This window comes from Corythoichthys intestinalis, chromosome 9, assembly GCF_030265065.1.
Source record: "Corythoichthys intestinalis isolate RoL2023-P3 chromosome 9, ASM3026506v1, whole genome shotgun sequence".
Taxonomy (NCBI): Eukaryota; Metazoa; Chordata; class Actinopteri; order Syngnathiformes; family Syngnathidae; genus Corythoichthys; species Corythoichthys intestinalis.
Window position 1 is genome coordinate 26,680,604 of NC_080403.1, and position 20,632 is coordinate 26,701,235.

The 20,632-nt window shown below is 39.0% G+C and overlaps 1 protein-coding gene across 5 annotated transcripts in view; it reads right to left on the bottom strand.

Annotated features, from left to right (window-relative positions):
- The window catches only part of padi2 (peptidyl arginine deiminase, type II), a 56,924-nt gene that overhangs the window by 1,827 nt on the left and 34,465 nt on the right, over positions 1 to 20,632 (bottom strand). For all 5 annotated transcript variants that reach the window (XM_057846175.1, XM_057846177.1, XM_057846174.1 and 2 more), the window contains 11 exons: positions 17,731 to 17,848; positions 17,517 to 17,666; positions 17,267 to 17,442; positions 14,652 to 14,755; positions 14,440 to 14,551; positions 14,142 to 14,249; positions 5,300 to 5,451; positions 5,071 to 5,218; positions 4,866 to 4,959; positions 4,722 to 4,801; positions 4,513 to 4,653 (listed from right to left, as the gene is read on the bottom strand). In XM_057846175.1, the coding sequence (XP_057702158.1) occupies positions 4,513 to 4,653; positions 4,722 to 4,801; positions 4,866 to 4,959; positions 5,071 to 5,218; positions 5,300 to 5,451; positions 14,142 to 14,249; positions 14,440 to 14,551; positions 14,652 to 14,755; positions 17,267 to 17,442; positions 17,517 to 17,666; positions 17,731 to 17,848 (1,383 nt within the window). The remainder of the gene's footprint in view (positions 1 to 4,512; positions 4,654 to 4,721; positions 4,802 to 4,865; positions 4,960 to 5,070; positions 5,219 to 5,299; positions 5,452 to 14,141; positions 14,250 to 14,439; positions 14,552 to 14,651; positions 14,756 to 17,266; positions 17,443 to 17,516; positions 17,667 to 17,730; positions 17,849 to 20,632) is intronic.

Consider the following 20,632-nt stretch of genomic DNA (forward strand, 5'->3'; position numbering starts at 1 on the left):
GTGAAACATTTCACAATATAACAATCTTGATGATGTAACGTGAAACTTCACAACGCTATATAAAACTTTTTTTGATGTAATGTGAAATTTCACAGTTTGACACTTTTCGTGATAACAGTATATGAAATCTCACGATAAAAGTTAGAAACAATGAATTTAAAACATGACATATAGCGAATTAAAATTATGACATGGAAGTTCTCACATTTAAAAACATGAAACCTGACAAAAAATATGATTGTGAACCATAGCATACTACCTGACAACAAAAAAATCTACTCATTGAACCTCTGCCATAGACATAATTAAAACCAGTGTTAGTTAAAATTTCTCTCAAAAAGTAATTGAGTTAGTAACTCAGTTACCTAAACGTAAGAATAATTTGTTACTCTGCAAAGTAACTCAAATATGTTTATAATTGATCGAATTGAACAGTGTTTTTCATTACCAAAAAAACCATAGGTCCTCCTTTTCACATTTTCTTAAATTTCACCTATATGCGGGTGTAATAATATTCTAACCCTCAAATGCTGTGAGAAAAAGCCTTTTTGTTTTTCCTGTTGAATTCAACCTGCACTTAACCATGGCCCCTGTACCGAGGTACTTACTAGACAATTACTACCAATTCTGTGAGATAATGCTCAATTTTTCCCAGAAAATGATTGCAGTTACAAATGCTTTGGTAGTAATATCTTCATTGATTTTGCTTGCAATGAAAAAACACAAAAGAAAATGGAAAAATTTAAATCATTATCATTTTACACAAAACTAATCTGTGTAATTAACAGCACCTGTTATCTGTGGCATGCAACAGGTGGTGGTAATAGCGAATTCACACTTGCAGCCAGTTAAAATGGATTAAAGTTGACCCAACCTCTGTCCTGTGTCCTTGTGCGTACCACATTAAGCATGGAGAAAAGAAATAAGGCCACAGAACTGTCTGAGGACTTGAGAAGCCAAATTATGAGGGAGCATGGGCAATCTCAAGGCTACAAGTCCATCTCCCAAAGACCTGAATGTTCCTGTGTCTACCGTGCACAGTGTCGTCAATAAGTGTAAAGTCCATGGCACTGTGGCTAACCCCCCTAGATTTGGACGGAAAATAAAAATTGATGAGAGATTTCAACGAAAGTTTGTGCGGATGGTGGATAAAGAACCTCGAATAACATCCAAACAAATTCAAGCTGTCCTGCAGTCCGACGGTGTCAACCCGTGCTATCCGTTGGCGTCTAAATGAAAAGGGACTCTATGGTAGAATACCCAGGAAGACCCCACTTCTGACCCAGAGACATAAAAAAGCCAGGCTGGAGTTTGCCAAAACTTACCTGATAAAGCCAAAAGCGTTTTGGAAGAATGTTTTCTGGTCAGATTTGACAAAAGTTGAGCTTTTTGGGAAAAGGTATCAACATAGAGATTACAGGGGGGAAAATGTGCCCTTCAAGAAAAAAACACGGTGCCCACAATGAAACATGGCAGAGGTTCCCTGATGTTTTGGGGTTGCTTTGGTGACTCTGGCACTGGACTGCTTGACCGTGTGCATGGCATTATGAAATCTGAAGAATATCAACAAATTAGAGAGAACGCACTGGAGACTTCTAAAGTGGCCAGCAATAACCTGAATTCCAGAGAACACCTGTGGTGAGATCTGAAAACAGCAGTTTGGAGAAGGCACCCTTCAAATCTCAGAGACCTGGAGTAGACCAAAGAAGAATGGTCTAAAATTCCAGCAGGGCATTGTAAGAATCTCATTGATGGATACCGGAAGTGGTTGTTCGCAGTTATTTTGTCTAAAGGTTGTGCTACAAAGCATTAGGCTGAGGGTGCCAATACTTTTGTCCGGCCCATTTTTGGAGTTTTTTGTAAAATTATAATGATTTATTATTTTTTTCATTCTCCTTTGCGTTTTTTAATCACAAGCAAAATATACGAAGATATTACTACCAAAGCATTTGTAATTGCAATCATTTTCTGGGAGAAATTGAGCATTGTTTGACAGAATTGCAGGGGTGCCAATACTTTTAGCCACCACTGTATTGTAGCATCTACCAGGACAATGCCCACTTGCTGATGAGAATGCATACTCAACAGGAAAACAGTCCATTATTTTCAATTAATTGTACCCACCTGAATGCCACGAACCGTATGTCAAAAAAAAAAAAAAAAGGTTGCCTGAGAGTTTAACCCGTTGGTGTTATTTGTCCATATTCTGGCTTTTTAAAAAAAAAAAATTAAGTTTTTTTCCGTGTTTCATCAAAGAAAAAGCATTGGAAAAATTACACTAGGGAGCCAATATTTCCCCAGGATAGTAAAAACATGTAAAGATAAAATCGCATCATGCTGCAATTTCTAACTTATTGCGAATAGGTTGGGGAGATTCGCACTTAATTCTTGTAATAATGCCATGTTCTGACTCATTGACTGCCATTATAAATCATAATTTTTGATATGCTGTAAACCTGATGTGTTATAATGCATTTTCTGTGATTACTGATGCAATCGCTTCTTTGGCGAGTCAAAAACATGGAAATAGAGAAATTTGTGTGTTGAGAGTCTTAACACCCAAAAGTCACAAGGGGGCGCCAAAGGCCAACATATGAATTTGCTTGCAAAGAAATTCTGTTGTTATGACTTATGGACTTATTTGGGCCTCTATGTCCTCTATGTCATACGAAATATTCAAATTAGACTTTTATTTTATATACTGTATATGTACAGCATAGTTAGTTTTGCTATTAGAGTAATACTGCTATTAATGTCCATAGGGGGCATAAAAAAAATAAATGAATAAATAAATAAATAAAAACTATATGTGTAGATAGGTCTGATGCCAATGAACATTTTGAGTGGTTCAAAGTGAAAAAATATTCATAAATGACTTAGTTATCACACTTCAAAGGAAAAGCCATACTTTGGACAAAATCACAAGAATTTAGTCAAAATAAAATAATGCCCACCGGTTTTAAGATGACGCTCGCTAATGCTAGCGAGAATGCGAATGCTATGCTAACGCTCCGAGCCACCTAGCATTAGGTTTCCAACAGCGTTACAACCCCATTCCCTCCTCCTCTCTCCCGCTTTGCTCTCTCCGTGTCTTTCAGACATCTCTCGACATTCAACCAAACTGTAGTAACGCACGCCTTCCCATCCTCAGTAACGGCGTTGCAAAGATGGGAAAAGTAATTAATTAGATTACTCATTACTGACAAAAATAACACCGTTAGTAACTCTGATACTCTAACGCCGTTATTAACAACACTGATTAAGACACAATTAGGCTCGAGCGTATGACGTGGCACTCGCGAGGTTTCCACCGCTATCGCCATTATGGAAGCGGTAAACATAAACAGTGAGGCATTTCAACACAGGTCGCTCTTTAAAAATGGTTGGAAATTATTGTGCGGTAAAGAATTGCAACAACCGATCGAATAGAAAGGAGAATGTACAGCTCGACGGAACACCATTGAGTTTCTTCCGGATCCCTACATGGAGAAGAGGCGAGGGAAAAGTCATATCTGACTTACCAAACGTCGAAGAATGGCATGGGTGGCCTCGATCAGAAGGAAGGGCATAACGTTTGATTCTCCAGTTACACAGTTTGCTCTATGCACTTCCACTCCGGTAAGTTAATTTCGTTTGTTTACGCAAATTTCGGTAACTTTATGCCCTAAGTCGGCCTGTTGTTAGCTATAGCTACAGCTAAACAACTAGCATGCATACATGTGCATTGTCTTCATAAGACATCATTCCTGTCGTTGCTAAATGAAAAAACTGTAATATTTTGACGTGAGAGAGTGGCAAAGAATTTGTACACAGGCTACATTTTCTGCAACAAAAAATTTGTACATCCGTGGTCACAGACTAATGTAAACACACATTGCCTACCTTTGCTAGAAAGATGGTGTTGCCGTTTGCTATAGTCATAATGTGCAGATCCTGCACCCATCCGCAGCAAAACTGTTCGTAACTTTGTAGCGATTTGTAGTTTCGGAATTGCTGATGAGTGTGGTAACTTACACCAAACACTAAATACAGCATGATGTCAGTTTCGCGTAGTGGTGGAAGCTTGTCGACATCTTTATTCCATTTGTGTTCGGCTTGCTCGTAAGGGTCAACATTGTTCACATCCTTAAAATTGCTCACATATCTGTCCTTCGCCGTGGTAACACGTTTGTCTCTGTATCGAACTGGCAAGTTTTCCTTACTTTTTTCGATCTTTGGTACCCGTAGTTGAATTGTATTTGCCGTTAAGTTTAAATGTCCCGTGATGCAGACGTGCTTACGAAATGGCTGCGTTGTCGCAAATCTCGCATGATCCCGTGCTGCTGTGACATAAACGCTCGAGCCTAATTACAACAACTACTGTACATTCACCACCATTAGGAATTGTATTTTTCAAACTTCTTAAAAAATGTCAATGCGGATTCCACAAAATTTCACTTAAGTTAGAGCTTAATTTTATTTAAAAAAAAAATAAAAAAAATTGTGGACTGCTCAATGTTTACCCATCCATACCATGTCCGGGTAGAAGGCCACCGCTCGGAACTCGTGGTCGACATCCTGTTCTAACTTGAAGAGGATGGGCAAGTCGATGATGTCGGCGTCATCCAAGCCCAGCTCACGCTTCAGCACGTCTCTGTTCCAGTCAATGCAGCTCTGGTCACACACATTAAAAAAAAAAAATCTCAACTTTATTCATACATTAATTTTATCATCCGGCTCACCTGAACGTAGTTGTTCTCAGCTTGAAAGGCTTCGTCTTCCAGTATTTCATCCACTGTGATCGGCTTTTGGTCACTGCGCCCTTTGAAGGAGTAGATTGCATGTTGCAGAGAAAAAAATAAATACCCCCAAAAGAACACACCTACCCTCAAATAGTTTGGCCTTTCCATGGCCGTTGTTCTTTAGGCCTCTGAATAGCTTGTAGCCAGCGTCCGGACTGGCCAGCAGGAGCCGAAATCCCTGTCGGTCACCACACGGCAAAAAAAAAAAAAAAAAAGTTAAGTGGAAGTGCTCCCAAACACAGACTCAGGCTTAATCGTCAACAATATTTGGGAGAAATATTGCTTTTACCTTTCTGTCTGGTGCAGGAACAAACGTCATGAATTCATCTACGTGCCCGACGACAAGCCAGTCGGAAAACAAAGCGATGGGCTGTTGGACCTTCTGTGCCCATAGGAAGTCCTGAACCACTTTGGTCATGTTCCGTCCTTTGGTGGCTCTAAAAAACCAAATATTTTGAGAATTCCCGTCACAAAGGTGTATTCCGACCGAAAATGAAAGCGATGCGAAACAAGCCTACGTGGGAAAAGCCACACCGATGATGATCCTTCCCAACGGATATTCTTTCCCGTCGACCGTGACAGGAGGACTGACTTCCAGGTTGCCGAATGAGTCCAGACTGCTCACGTCTTTTCTCAGGGCCATTCTTGTGACGTAGCCAAAGTCTGGGCCCTGCGGGATTGGTTGCCAATATTGCACTGTAAAAAAACCTTGTTGAATTTACAGTAAAATACTGGCAGCCATGCTTGCCAAGCTTTCACCTTTGAAATAAATGGCAAAACCGTAAAGTACACGTATAAAAAGTGTAGCACCTTAGTATTGGCAATTTTACGGTAGAATGTTGTATTTATTTATTTTTTACATGAACCATGGTAGAAAAAAATGAATATGTACAGTGATCTCTCGCTACTTGGTGCTTCGAACTTCACGCCCTCAGTCCATTGTGGATTTTTTTAATTTTTTTTTTATTTTTTACAGATGAGCTGTCCCAATCCAATCACGTGGTCTCCCTCTCCCTCCTGCAGCTTTTCTTGGTCTGGCAGTGTACTGGAGTTGCTTATTAAAATTAACGATGATTGACAGACATTTAGGTTTGATCTTGCCAAGAATGCTTGGAAGCCGAAACTGCGTCAATCACCGTTTAGCTAATTAAACAGTTGCTGTGGCAACTCATTGTGTGTAAGTGAGCAGCTTGAGCGGATTTGAGTGGACTCACTGAAAGAAGCATTTATTAAAAACAAGCAATTTTCCACTTTATTGATTAAAAACAAGTCTGTGGGACAGTAACATGTTTAAAACGTATCATAATTATTACATTTGAAGTACTTAAAAAACATTTATTAAAATTAGGGCTGTCAAACGATTAAAATTTTTAATCGAGTTAACTACAGCTTAAAAATTAATCGTAATTAATCGCAATTAATCGCAATTCAAACCATCTCTAAAATATGCCATATTTTTCTGTAAATTATTGTTGGAATGGAAAGATAAGACGGATATATACATTCAACATACTGTACATAAGTACTGTGTTTGTTTATTATAACAATAAACCCACAAGACGGCATTAACATTAACATTCTTTCTGTGAAAGGGATCCACGGATATTTTATTTTTAATTCATAAAAGATAAATGTGAGTACAAGTTATAGTAATTTTGATAGTTTGTATATTGTGACTAAATATTGCCATCTAGTGTATTTTTTTTAGCTAAACTTAATGTTTGAATAGCGTATTATTTTGCATAGCTATTTTGATTGGGAATGCCAGATCTCTTTGCATTGAGCGCTTTTCTTTTTGTGAACATTATTTTATTTTTGAGAGATAGGAATATTATTTTTGTTGTGCTTTCACTAAATGATATTGTAGCGATTTAAATGTTCTTAACTGCCCAAATGCATGATGGGAATTTGAGCAACCATTAGTCACAGTGGTTGCTGCAAAGGATATATCTTCTCTGCGTTGAGTACAATACATGGTGTTAAGTAAAAGATCATCTCTAGTTATACTTCCCCATGTTGTATGCCACAATAGTTATAGCAATTGTGCAAGAGATGCTACTGCGTACCCCATTAAATAGCGCCTCCAATAAATGTCTGCGTTACCAATTCATCCTGCTAGGAAATTGGTCTAGCTATGGACCCCATTCAACCGGTGAATCATGTTGGCTCATTGTCGTCAGATGGCTAGGTTCGTCCGATTACCTCCTGAGGAAGACGGCGGCGAACATATAAACACCGAGAGGCGTTAGATGGCTTTTTGTGAATACTTTTATTAACAAAACAAAAGCATGTGGGGAACGCAGCACTCGGGCCTGCGCTAACTGCGCACTTTCTCTACTCTCTCGTTCCCTCTCTCGCTCGACCACTTTCTTCCTCACTGCTCAATCTAACGATGCCGGTCACATTGAAAATAACAGCGGCCCCCTTGGCGGGTGCCGGTAACACCTGCGTCCACTCCACTTGCTTGTCTCTGCCCTTAGCTCTCAATATACTTCAAACGGCGCCATTGTAGTCTGTTCACGGCAATGCTTGAGTGGGTCGTTCCGCGCATGCGTTAATTACGTTAAATATTTTAACGTGATTAATTAAAAAAAATAATTACTGCCCGTTAACGCGTTAATTTTGACAGCCCTAATTAAAATATGTATACATAAAAGTTTTTTTATTGTTATACTTTTGGGGGAAAAAAACAAAAACGCCATATGTTTCTCTTTACAATGTTAAATCTGAAAAAATACATTGAACACACACACACACCAAAAAAAAAAAAAAATTGGGGTTGGGGGGCGCTATTTCGCGGTTTTTTACTTATCGCGGCATGTTGTTGTCCCCATTAACCATGAAAAACGAAGAATCACTGTATTCGGTCCTGATGGTAACATCACTGCCCTCCTTTTCTTTTTCTCCCCTAGAATTTGAACAGATACACCGTGATCTTGGCAGTTAGGTGTGCTGACAACTGTGCTAGTGAAGACCAGCTGGCTAGTGCTGTGCGTATAGAATGTTATTAAAACCGTACACATGTGCTGTTGGCTGAAGCTGAAGAAGTAGGGATAGGAATCAATTCCATGGAATCGTTTGCCAGATTATCTAACGATTCTCTTATAGATTCCAAACAGTACAATCAATGTATCGGACTTTACGCAAGATACACACCAACAAGCTAGTATCACAACATGAATGCTCACAGTGTAACCACCCACCAAGTGTACCATGAGGTGTCGCCACCAAGTCAATATTCATGAGACTACTTAAAGAAAAGCTGATTTTTCCCAAAAAGTCCATTAATAGTATTAACCGTATTCCTCGTCGAATACTCTATAAGAAAAATATAACATGCATGCATCTAAAATAATCCTAAACGATTTTATGAGCAATTTTTATACTCCTGTTAGAAAGATTTCACGGGTATGCGTTCGTTCCCATAGCAACCAGTCCATTTCCTTTTATTGGCCTACGTCATGCGTGCTGTGTATTCTGGGACCGAGAACAGGCGTAAGGTGCACATTTCGAGCAGAAAACGGCCACCTTTTAGAGGAAGTATTAATTTTTGTGTGTCCATGAACGAATGTAAGTATTTCCTCTTCATGCCATTAAGCTCTTATGATAAATTAGAGCGTGCGTCCGGGTTGTGCGCACCCCCCCCCTTGTGTTCTTTACACTGCGAGTAATGTATGTGTATTATTGACTGCTTTACAGTCAATTTGCATTGTTTATTGCATCACCACTAATTTTCTTTCTTTCACAAATATCCACATATTCCAGTCTTTCACACACAAATACAACATCTTTCCAGGCTTGCTCCCACCTGCTCATTGAGTGATTCTCATATCAAGTGCCATTGCCTGTACATACAGTAGTTGTGCCTGTTGCCAAGTTGTATTCAAAGTGCCAAAGACCAACTCCACTCTCCGCTCCTTGTGTTTTAACCGACACCCCGAGGCAGGGGCGGACTGGGACCAAAAAGCAGGCCTGGACTTTGACTCAGCCCAGCCCACAAGAATCGCTGTACGAAGGGAAACACAGACCCTCTAGGAGAATCCGGAGGCATGCCCCCCTGGGAGAATTTTATTTTATTTTTTTACATTTTGTCGTAAAATGCATCAATTTCGTGCACTTTGAGAGAAAACTGAAGCAGCTATGAAGAACTACACATTGCATTATTATACATATACAATATAGTTTATGATTTTCTTCGCAGTATGTTAGCCATTTTCTATCTGTGCCATCTTTGCGTATGAATACTCTTTGTACAGTCAGGTGTTTTGTCTTCTGAGGGTGGTAAGTAAAAAATTGTAAAAAATGTCTAGACTGTGACTGTCTGACTTGGGCGCTCAAAGTACTGCAAGGCTGAACTGGAATGGCGTACCGCACGCAGGCTATTTTTAGACCGTGACGTCGCATCGTAAAGCGGAAGTAAAGCCGAAGTGGGACATTATAGACCCGCCCTCGCATAGACCCAACGTAAAAAGTGCTACTTTTCTCCGGTAATCTTTCAAAAACGAACATGCCAATCACGCATTGCTTTTTTGGAACTTGTAGAAACGACTCTTGACATTACGACACATGAAGGATGTTTTCTTCATACGTTTCCGGAACCAAAAACTCGGGAGGAAAAAATGTGAAGACCGAATCAACTTGCGCGGACTTAAACATCAGCTCGGCGAATCCATTCACGTTTCATATGCAGTAAACATTATGTTGGGTTGGCATGGTCTTTCAGAGGACAAAGAGGTAAGCCATTTTTATATTTTCAACTTATTTTTTTAGCGTAACGTTGTGCCGTACTGCTTCTGTCTGACAATGAATGACCTGAAAAGAATTATAATGGTATCTGACTGCCACTGTTACCGTTTCTGTTATATATATATATATATATATATAAAAAACAACTTTAGTAAGGGGGGAGTGTAAATAAATTATAGGATTAAGATGTGTTAACAAGCAAGAAATTAAAAGTGTTCGTTGGCTGTCACTGAGTAGCATTTGCGATCGCTACACAAAGCTAACTAAATTACCCCCAAGAACGGTAAGAGACGTAGGACAACCAGAGGATATGTAAGAAAGACAGGGCTGATGGTAAAGGATAGCTTGTTGAGAATGTCATTGTCAGTCGCGTCGATAAAAAAGCTAAAGCTATGCTTAGGTCGGCTCGTTTTTTTCGTCTTTTTCAGCCTTCGACACTAAAGCCATCTCTTTAACTGAACATTTTTATGTTCTTCCACATCTTTGCCAGTCAATTTGGCACCAGGCACATCATTTTCGGAGAGAATTGGTAGGTTTAGCGCTGTAAACATCTCCTTCGTACACGATTTCCATTCATTTCCTATTGGGGACAAATGGTGGCTTGTCCTTACTTAGCAACAGTAGCTAATGTCATGAATATTAATGAGCGGAAGTGACGTGTTGCTTGCGGTACGCCATTGGATTCATCTTCTGCCCTAGCTCTATGATCAACCTGAATAAACAAATGAAAGAATTTATTTTTTAAAGCAAGTTTTATGTATCCAATTGATTATAATAGCACCTATCCCCTGTGTCTATAAAATGACTTCATTGTTTATGCCATAATTAATCTTGCCACACAAATAATAAATTTCAATGAAAATACAATAAACATTTCAAGATAAATCCTTTATACATAACCTTTATTGGAAAGTAATAACCAGAAAAAATACGGTATATAAATGATTACAAATATATATCAATTTAGCTACCTAAACTTTAAAGTAAAACTATTCATTTCATTAATATTTTATATTTCTTCTGAATTAATATTGCTGCTGCGTGTGCATACGTTGTTTTACAGCTAAAATATTTTTTCTTAGGAGAGGGATAGTAGGACTAGCATACTGTAACTTGACACGATTTCAAACAGGTACATGGACTAGCTGGCACTAACCCTTTGTCATTTATTTCATTTAAAATGTAGCTACCTGGTGGATAACAATTGCCAGTATACCGAGCAAGTAACATTTTTCATACCTACTTACTTGCTGTGCGCTTGTCTGGGGAACTTCCACCAGCTTATCATTACCCCCTCCCTCTTCTTTTCTCTCTCCCTGCACCGGCTGCACGTCAGAGCGGCTGCCGCTCCCACTCTCCCCATCGACGAGGGCTGGGCAGTTCTTACCCGACGTGGCCGTTGTAGCCAGACTGCTGCTTGCGAAAATATTTGTCAACTTATGACATTTTAATGCTTCGCTCTCCAGTTTCTTTAAATTTTTCTCCCTAACCTTCTCCGCGCCACCCTTCTCTTTTCTTTTTTTGCCACCACCACCCATATTGTGCATTAACGCTCGTCGCTATTTTGCTTCCACAAGGAACCAATGAAGGCTACTCTGTGCTTTCTTCGTTCTTCTATCAGATTGGCGGTGAACAGCCAGGCGCATTGCTGCCACCTGTCGGATTGGATGCGAACTGTAGATAATCAGAGGATGGGGGGATAAAAACAGTGATGGACAATGAATGGCGGCCGCCAGCCGTCCAGGGCACTGGCCGTTCTGTGATCCTCCAGAAGCCACAGATTACCAGTCCGCCCCTGCCCCGAGGCGAAAGAACCATAAAACATATTGAACCCAGAACCTCATACAGTCCATGAGTCCAAATTAGAATTGATAAAGAATCGAATCGTTAAGCAATATCGATAATGGAATCGGAATCGTAAAAATCTTATCAATTCCCATCCCTAGTCGTCAGCACGTTTGACTGCCATGGTGAAAGCGTTGCTTCAAACCATGAGGCGGACCGGTAACAAATACATACATTTTATAGTCATTTGCTGTAGAGCAACAGTTACAATGTAGTTCTTTTAACAGAGGCTTTTTATTCATTTAAAAGTAAACTTAATAGTTTTCACTTTTTTTAAATGATATAATTTTGGGAAACAGCTCTCAGGATTTTATCATAAATGTAACAGGCCAATGGTTTTATAAATATATTACCCATTTTTCTTCATTCAAATTTGGTAGTGTCGTTAATATGCTTTTCTGATGTGTCTAATTTACAAGTAGTGGTGCAACAATTAGTCCACAATTAATCGATTAGCAAATTAATCGACAACTATTTTGACAACCAATTTATCGTTTAGGATCTTCTTCACCTTAAACGCTAAATTCTTGAAATCATAACATATATATAGCTTCTTAGTTGTAAATATCATATCATAATATCAAATATCATTATATTTTTGTTATTTTTATTAAATGAACAAAAATCTGCTTTTGCTTTTGAAAACAACAATTCACATTTTTGCCAATTTTCGGACATCTTACTATCTAAACTAGCTTCTTAATAAGGCTGCAATAACTAATCGATTAAATCAATTAAAATCGATTAATGAATTAGTTGCCAACCAATTTGATAGTCGATACAGTTGAAGACCACAGGGGTCCTGTCAAGAAGCTGTAATAAAATATTCTTTTTGAAGGAAATTGTCATCCATTTTGTCTTCAGTGTTACTAACAACATGCCTAAAACGACTTCAAGGTAAATTGCGAAGGTAATTGAAAAAAGTAACATTTATCCGATTAATCGTTTAATTAATTGTCTGATTAATCAATTATGAAAATAATCGTTTGTTGCAGCCCTATTTACAAGTAATATTTATTTTCGACTCATTCGCTACCATTGACGGCAACAGCTACAGTGTCTTGCAACCTTTCGCCACATTTCAGGCTTCAAACATAAAGATATGAAATTTAATTTTTTTGTCAAGAATCAACAACAAGTGGGACACAATCGTGAAGTGGAACAACATTTATTGGATAATTTAAACTTTTTTAACAAATAAAAAACTGAAAAGTGGGGCGTGCAATATTATTCGGCCCCTTTACTTTCAGTGCAGCAAACTCACTCCAGAAGTTCAGTGAGGATCTCTGAATGATCCAATGTTGTCCTAAATGACCGATGATGATAAATAGAATCCACCTGTGTGTAATCCAGTCTCCGTATAAATGCACCTGCTCTGTGATAGTCTCAGGGTTCTGTTTAAAGTGCAGAGAGCATTATGAAAACCAAGGAACACACCAGGCAGGTCCCAGATACTGTTGTGGAGAAGTTTAAAGCCGGATTTGGATACAAAAAGATTTCCCAAGCTTTAAACATCTCAAGGAGCACTGTGCAAGCAATCATATTGAAATGGAAGGAGCATCAAACCACTGCAAATCTACCAAGACCCGGCCGTCCTTCCAAACTTTCTTCTCAAACAAGGAGAAAACTGATCAGAGATGCAGCCAAGAGGCCCATGATCACTCTGGATGAACTGCAGAGATCTACAGCTGAGGTGGGAGAGTCTGTCCATAGGACAACAATCAGTCGTACACTGCACAAATCTGGCCTTTATGGAAGAGTGGCAAGAAGAAAGCCATTTCTCAAAGATATCCATAAAAAGTCTCGTTTAAAGTTTGCCACAAGCCACCTGGGAGACACACCAAACATGTGGAAGAAGGTGCTCTGGTCAGATGAAACCAAAATTGAACTTTTTGGCCACAATGCAAAACGTTATGTTTGGCGTAAAAGCAACACAGCTCATCACCCTGAACACACCATCCCCACTGTCAAACGTGGTGGCAGCATCATGGTTTGGGCCTGCTTTTCTTCAGCAGGGACAGGGAAGATGGTTAAAATTGACGGGAAGATGGATGCAGCCAAATACAGGAACATTCTGGAAGAAAACCTGTTGGTATCTGCACAAGACCTGAGACTGGGACGGAGATTTATCTTCCAACAGGACAATGATCCAAAACATAAAGCCAAATCTACAATGGAATGGTTCAAAAATAAACGTATCCAGGTGTTCGAATGGCCAAGTCAAAGTCCAGAACTGAATCCAATCGAGAATCTGTGGAAAGAGCTGAAGACTGCTGTTCACAAACACTCTCCATCCAACCTCACTGAGCTCGAGCTGTTTTGCAAGGAAGAATGGGCAAGAATGTCAGTCTCTCGATGTGCAAAACAGATAGAAACATACCCCAAGCGACTTGCAGCTGTAATTGGAGCAAAAGGTGGCGCTACAAAGTATTAACGCAAGGGGGCCGAATATTATTGCACGCCCCACTTTTCAGTTTTTTATTTGTTAAAAAAGTTTAAATTATCCAATATATTTTGTTCCACTTCACGATTGTGTCCCACTTGTTGTTGATTCTTGACAAAAAATTAAAATTTTATATCTTTATGTTTGAAGCCTGAAATGTGGCGAAAGGTTGCAAGGTTCAAGGGGGCCGAATACTTTTGCAAGGCACTGTATCTGCGAAACTTTCAAGTTCAAATGGATTGAATTGAATGGCTGTCTTTGTCATTGACAAAGAACGAGTTTAATATTTAACATTACACATTCAAGAAAGAGGCTGTGTTGTTTACCAGTAGTTCATTGTAGGGAAAATCCAAAAGCTTTCCATCTCTGGGTGAATCCAAGACCACGGGAAAGCGGTGATGTGGTGCTTCGATGTACCCAAATTCCAACTCATCCTGGGGGAAAACAGCCTTATTTTACAAAATAAATACTCATTTTCTTGGTTTAGGAATTCTGTCTAGCAACAGCAGCAGGAAAATAAAATCTCTGTTGACATTTGTACCAGCCAGCTGGCAACTGTGTTAAAAGATTTATGACACATGAATACACTCAAATGACAAACAACAGCAGATTCGGTTATCTCACTTGCATCCAGCGGTCGCCTCTGTTCATGTACTCGTGACAAATGTTGAGCTTGTAGCCGCTGTTTGCCACCAGATTTTTCATCCCTTTCAGGAAGCCGTAGTTATCTGACGTGCTGGCAGTAAGAAGAGGAAAAATGAGACTGATTAGGCCATCCGTCTTTTGCAAAACGAGAAAATAACATTTTTTTTAAGCTTTTTTTTTTTTTTTTTAACCTGCACACAAACACCTCAACCGGCCGTAATGTGTTTGGCGTCATGATCCACGGCGCCACTCTAAACACGACGGTGTCCGTGAAAATGGGGGTCTCGGGAAGACCCTGTTGATATGCAAGTATAAGGTCAACGGCAGTAAAATTAACAGTTAATAATTAGAATAAAATATGGAATGAAATTTTCGAGTATAAAATGCTCTCCATAAGATGATTTTCCTTTGTATTCTTGTAGATGTTTTCCTTATATCCACGTTCAAAAGTTGAAATATATAATTAGAAATATTATCGTATTGGCCCGAATATAAGACGGCCCTGATTATAAGACGACCCCCTCTTTTTCAAGACTCAAGTTTGAAAAAAGAATTTTTGAACACCAAATTAATTTTCATAATGAAAATAATTACAGTACATCCGAAACAAATGATTATAACAATATATTTGAGAGAAAAAACATGTTATTTTGCCTCATTCAAATCTTAATATCTGAACATTTAAATATGTAAACTAAAGTGCAATCACATTCGTAAATGAATGGCTTCTAGTTTTTGAAATGTAAATAAACCAATCTATTGTGATAAAACAACAAAATTACGCTAACTGCATTAACCATCAAAGTGAAGTCTAACTAACTGTAGTCTTGAAACAAATCTGAATAAGGAAAAACATTGCAATAAATTAATGCAAACTGGTTAAACGAGAGTAGCTGAGATCTGTCATGACAGAACATCGCTTCAATGATATCTGGCGCCATCTAGCGTCGTGAATGGGGAGAGTAGCTGAGATCTGTCATGACAGAACATCGCTTCAATGATATCTGGTGCGATCTAGCGTCGTGAATGGGTATAATGTCTAGACCGCGAATATAAGACGACCCCCTCTTTTTCAGTCTTATTTCAATGCAAAAAACACCGTCTTATATTCGGGCCAATACGGTGTTATTTCCTTCTTTTGAATTAAATCGGAGTGTGCGGGTATAAAACTTTGATTTGAGTACACATGAGTAGATGTCTCAATCAAGGGCGTAGGTTTGGTCTCAACATTGGTAGGGACGATATAACAACATAACCTGCATGTACACTTTTTTTCTTTTTTTAATAAGACCAAACAGATTGGGTGAACAGGGGCCAGGGCTAAATTTTTCACAACTATTAACCTAATTCCTCACTGCTTTTCGGTCTCCCTAAAAAGTCCCTCCAGAAACTGCAGCTCCTCCAGAACTCAGCAGCACACCTCATTACTAGAACCCCCGCAACACACCACATCACCCCCATCCTCCGTCAACTTCACTGGCTTCCCGTCAAACAAAGAATCAACTACAAAAGGCCCCTCCCTACCTTTGTGATCTCCGTCTAAACAATCCAACCCGTTCAGTTCACTCTACCACTATTCTTCCCCTCTCCGTCCCCCATGTCCGCCTCTCCAAATTTGGTTCCAGAGCTTTTAGTCATTCCGCCCCCCAGCTCTGGAACTCTCTACCCCCTGATCTTCGCAGCATATCTACTCTATCACTTTTCAAATCTAGACTGAAAACAAACCTGTTCACTCTATCTTACCCACCATAACCCCTTGCTCTGTTATATTTTTACTTCTTTTTATTGTGCTTTTAATTTTTTATCCTTTTAATACCTTTTTATCGTACTGTGATTCCATGTGTCTTGTGAAGCGTCTTTGTGTGTTTTGAAAAGCGCTCTAGAAATAAAATGTATTATTATTATTATTATTATTAATTAGTTGATATGCTAAATCTGGGTGCTTATTACCAGTCGATCACAATGCTAGTGTGGGTAGCTCGCGGAATGTACATAATTAAATATGATTATATTGTACGTACGTTGTGTTGTGTGAGCAACATATAAGGTTATGCAGCACCCCACCAAGTTTTTCTGGTTCTATAGTTTCCAGCAGAGTTCACTACATTTCTCTCAGTTTAATTAACGTTAACAGTAGAAAACACAAACAGAAGGACACTTCTCTCTAAGCAACTTCCTACTCGAGTTTTGCAGGTTAGCAAGTTCATACAGTTTAATGTTATGCTAACTAATGCAGGTCGGACTTTCAGTAGCAAAATTAGTGGTGTGTTTTCCACCTCCACAACATTGGCGTCTTTTTAAATTACTTACAGTGGCTGCTGCTGGCCGAAAAAGCCTTTTAATATCCCTCCTATTCGAAGGGGGCGGAGGAGGCAGCATGATGTCGACATGTATTTCTGTCAGAGCTTTGCGAGTCTGAGCCTGTGTGTGTGTTGCGGGGGGCGTCAAGTCATCAGACAATCAAATGTCATTTTGAGGGGCGGAAATCGACCGGTGCATTCAGCAAGTGACAAGGGGTAAATGTAGCAATGAAAATAATTCACTTATGGTAGGGTCAATTCTGGTGGGGACAATTTGAGCATCCTGAAAAGTTGGTAGTGTTATTTCCCTACCGTCCCTATGCAAACCTACGCCCATGGTCTCAATCACAACCACAGTATCAGTAAACGCCGATAAAATAAAACAGATTTGATCAAGTTTAGCTTGTTCTCGTGCCAAGAAATGCGGTTTATACTCGAAAAATTACTTTGTTAAATAAAACTCATTTCAGCCTCAATCTTTCTTCTCCTACAAAGGATTTTCTTACTTTACATATGGGCTCTAGCAGGCTGAGATTGATACTGATGAGCCCATCAAAGTCCTTGTCCGGAAACCTGAGACCCTCCACGTAAAAGCTCATCTCGGCGACGCCCCCGAGGTACGGCACCTCCCTAGACAACATCTGGCTTGTCAACACTCGAGTAAAATCGCCCGATACGCCAGCTGAAAAAAAGAAAAGTGGTTAATGATTCCAACGGCTCACATGAATCACAACTTATTAGTTTGTTTCCACTCACACAGAAAATTTCCATACGAGTGAGGACTGGACCTGTAAACCCTGACGCTCTCTGCGTCGCCCTGAGAAATGTGCATGGTAAGCTTGTAGCCTGGCGGAAGCTTAGTGGGCCCTCGTGTCCGCAGAATCATCTCGGACATGTCCCGCAGATCTGTGGGAAAGCACAAAAACATTATGTAGAATCAAGAACGGCATGGGTGATGCATCATCTTCACCTGACAACTTGGAGATGTAGTCCACCTCAGTGTCGAGTGTTTTGGAAAAACGTCGCTCCGAGTCACAGTTGACCAATAGGATGGCTCCGTGTCCATTAGGACCCCACTTCCAAGAACTCTAATAACAAGTATCATCAGTATGTTTCCTATTCCTTTCTCTGGTACTGTAATTTTTAGGCTATAAGCAGCTTATTTTTACCCCCTTTGAGTCACGCAGTTTATGGTCCAGTGCGGTATAGATTCTTAACCCTTTATGACCTGAGGCTTTATATTTCAGAGAAAAAAATGGTTCACAATGGCCTGGTTGGGTCCATTTTTTCAGAATACCGTAACCTTCATGTCCAAACTGTTGTTTTCTTCACTGAGCACTTATATTCAACATTTTGGAGCCGAAAAGACAAACAAAAAAAAAATCCCAAAATCTTTTGTCAAAATTCATAATATTTTGAGGTCCCATTAACAACCAAACATGCTCAACGGAATATTTTGAAGCTTGATAATATTTATTCAACTTGTTAGGATTAACATTCAACAGAAAAAAAAAAAAACCTTAATAGTAGAAATGTCCCGATCGATCGGGTCCGATCACGTCATTTTCAAAGTATCTGAATCGGCAAAAAAATATCGGCCATGCCTTTTTTTTAATATATATATTTTTTTTTAATTAAATCGTTTTCTAATTGTATTTAACGTTACAGACATAATATGTTACACTCATCCAGAGTCTTTAGTTTAGGCTTAAGGTAGGGTTATCAAATTTATCCCGATAACGGCGGTAATTAATTTTTAAAAAATGTATCACGTTAAATATTTAATGCAATGAATGCATGCGTTGCACGAGCCACTCACGCATTGTCGCGCTCAATCTGTAATTGCGCCGTTGTACCCATTTAGAGAGAGAAAAGGCAGCGTAAAATGAGTAGAGTAAATTTTGGCAGCCTTTGGAGCCTTTTTTTAAAAGGCTAAAGCCTTACAATCCCTCTCCCTATGATTAGAAATATCATGGGAAGCAATGTGGGGAAGCAAGGTAGCAATTGATCTTTTTCTTATGTTATTTCCCAACGCAATATATGAATTGGTAGCACTACGCACAGTCATGGTTCCACTTCCCATCATGCATTTGGGTTGAATGGCTGCAGTATCATTTACTGAAAGCTCAACAAATACACTAGATGGCAATATTTAGTCACAATATACAAAGCCACAAGTCTTTCTATCCGTGGATCCCTCTCACAGAAAGAATGTTAATAATGTAAATGCCATCTTGAGGATTTATTGTCATAATAAACAAATACAGTACTTATGTACTGTATGTTGATGGTATATATTCGTCCGAGTTTTATTCCTTTTTTTCTTAATGCATTGCCAAAATGTATATGATCAGGAAAAATTATCGGGATTGATTGGAATTGAATCGGGAGCAAAAAAAAGCAATCGGATCGGGAAATATCGGGATCGGCAGATACTCAAACTAAAACGATCGGGAGCAAAAAAAAAAAATGATCGGAACAACCCTACTTAAGAGTTTTATATTTGACAATTCAAGACAAACAGCAGGTATGTTCATCTGGGTTTTTGGCATTTATACATACTCTGGTCAAAACAGGTGATATACAGTCGACCAACAGTGCAAAATAGAGTTAATTTGTTCCAGGACCTTGTTTATTAGTCAAAATGGTCGAGCAGGATTTTCCCATAAGAATACATTATAATTCCATTAATTTGTTCCACAGCCCGAAAACCTACACTAAATCCTTAATAAATGTGGCTAGTACTATTGCAAATAGCAATTACACAGAACAAAACAAATAAATTATTAATAAAAATCGCAATAATAATATTATTAATAAAAATCTGTAATAATGTAATGAATCAGGTTCTAATGTGGCGGATGCGTTTTGCGTGGTGTACCTGAATGCATCACGTGTCTGACTTGAGTGAGGGTGAGAAAGGACATTTTACTTTCACTTTGTTAAGCTGCAGCGGACAATAGGCATTAGAGGTGTGCAAAATTTCCGATTCTTAGATTATTCGCAATTCGGCCGTGGAAGATTCGAGAACGATTCACAAACATCCAAATTCCGATTATTGAAATATGCCAAGTAAAGCGGAAGTACAACACACTCAGCGCACCGCGGGGTCTTCGGGACGCAATGAGGAACGGAGCGAGAGTACCTAAACATCATGCTTCTCATTACCCGGCCCCTCAGGTAATGCCAATGCTCAACTCACGGCTCTAGCTCAACTCATGCCACGAGATAAAAAAACACAACAACATACCTGACTGCTGCCGAAAAGCTGCTACAAAGTACAGCCACATAATGTTACTGTAGATATAATTTATATAGGACTAGATGCATTATAGATTCGGTAGCGTAAGCAGCATACCTACAAAAAAGCTAGATGCGGGCGTTAGTAAACGGCCGCCATCTTAAAGCAGTACACTTCCCTGCAAGGCTGTTGTAGCGAACCTTCCAAGCAAACCTAATTAACTTTTTATCTAAAATACTCCTAAATCGGTAAAATATTGACTTGAATCTATCTTTAAAATAGTTTTAAAACTTTCACATGTCGAAAGTAGACAAAAGGGAAAATTATGGAATAACGGGAGCAATTTTAACAACTTTAACGGTTGATTCACAACATTAAATTAATTGAATGTAGTTTAAAGCTGCTGATACAGAATGGGGACTGGAGTTTTTTATTTAATGTTATTTTTGTATATTTGTTTACTGCTATATGCGAACTTGATACTGAAATAGTAGTTTGGTTTAGCCTGAGAGTATTTTTGAACAATTTTGGAACTAATGTACAAAACTTAAAATAAATAAATAAATAAAGGAGGGGGGTGCATCAATAATCATTTTATAATCGAATCGGAACCTCTGAATCGTAATCGTAA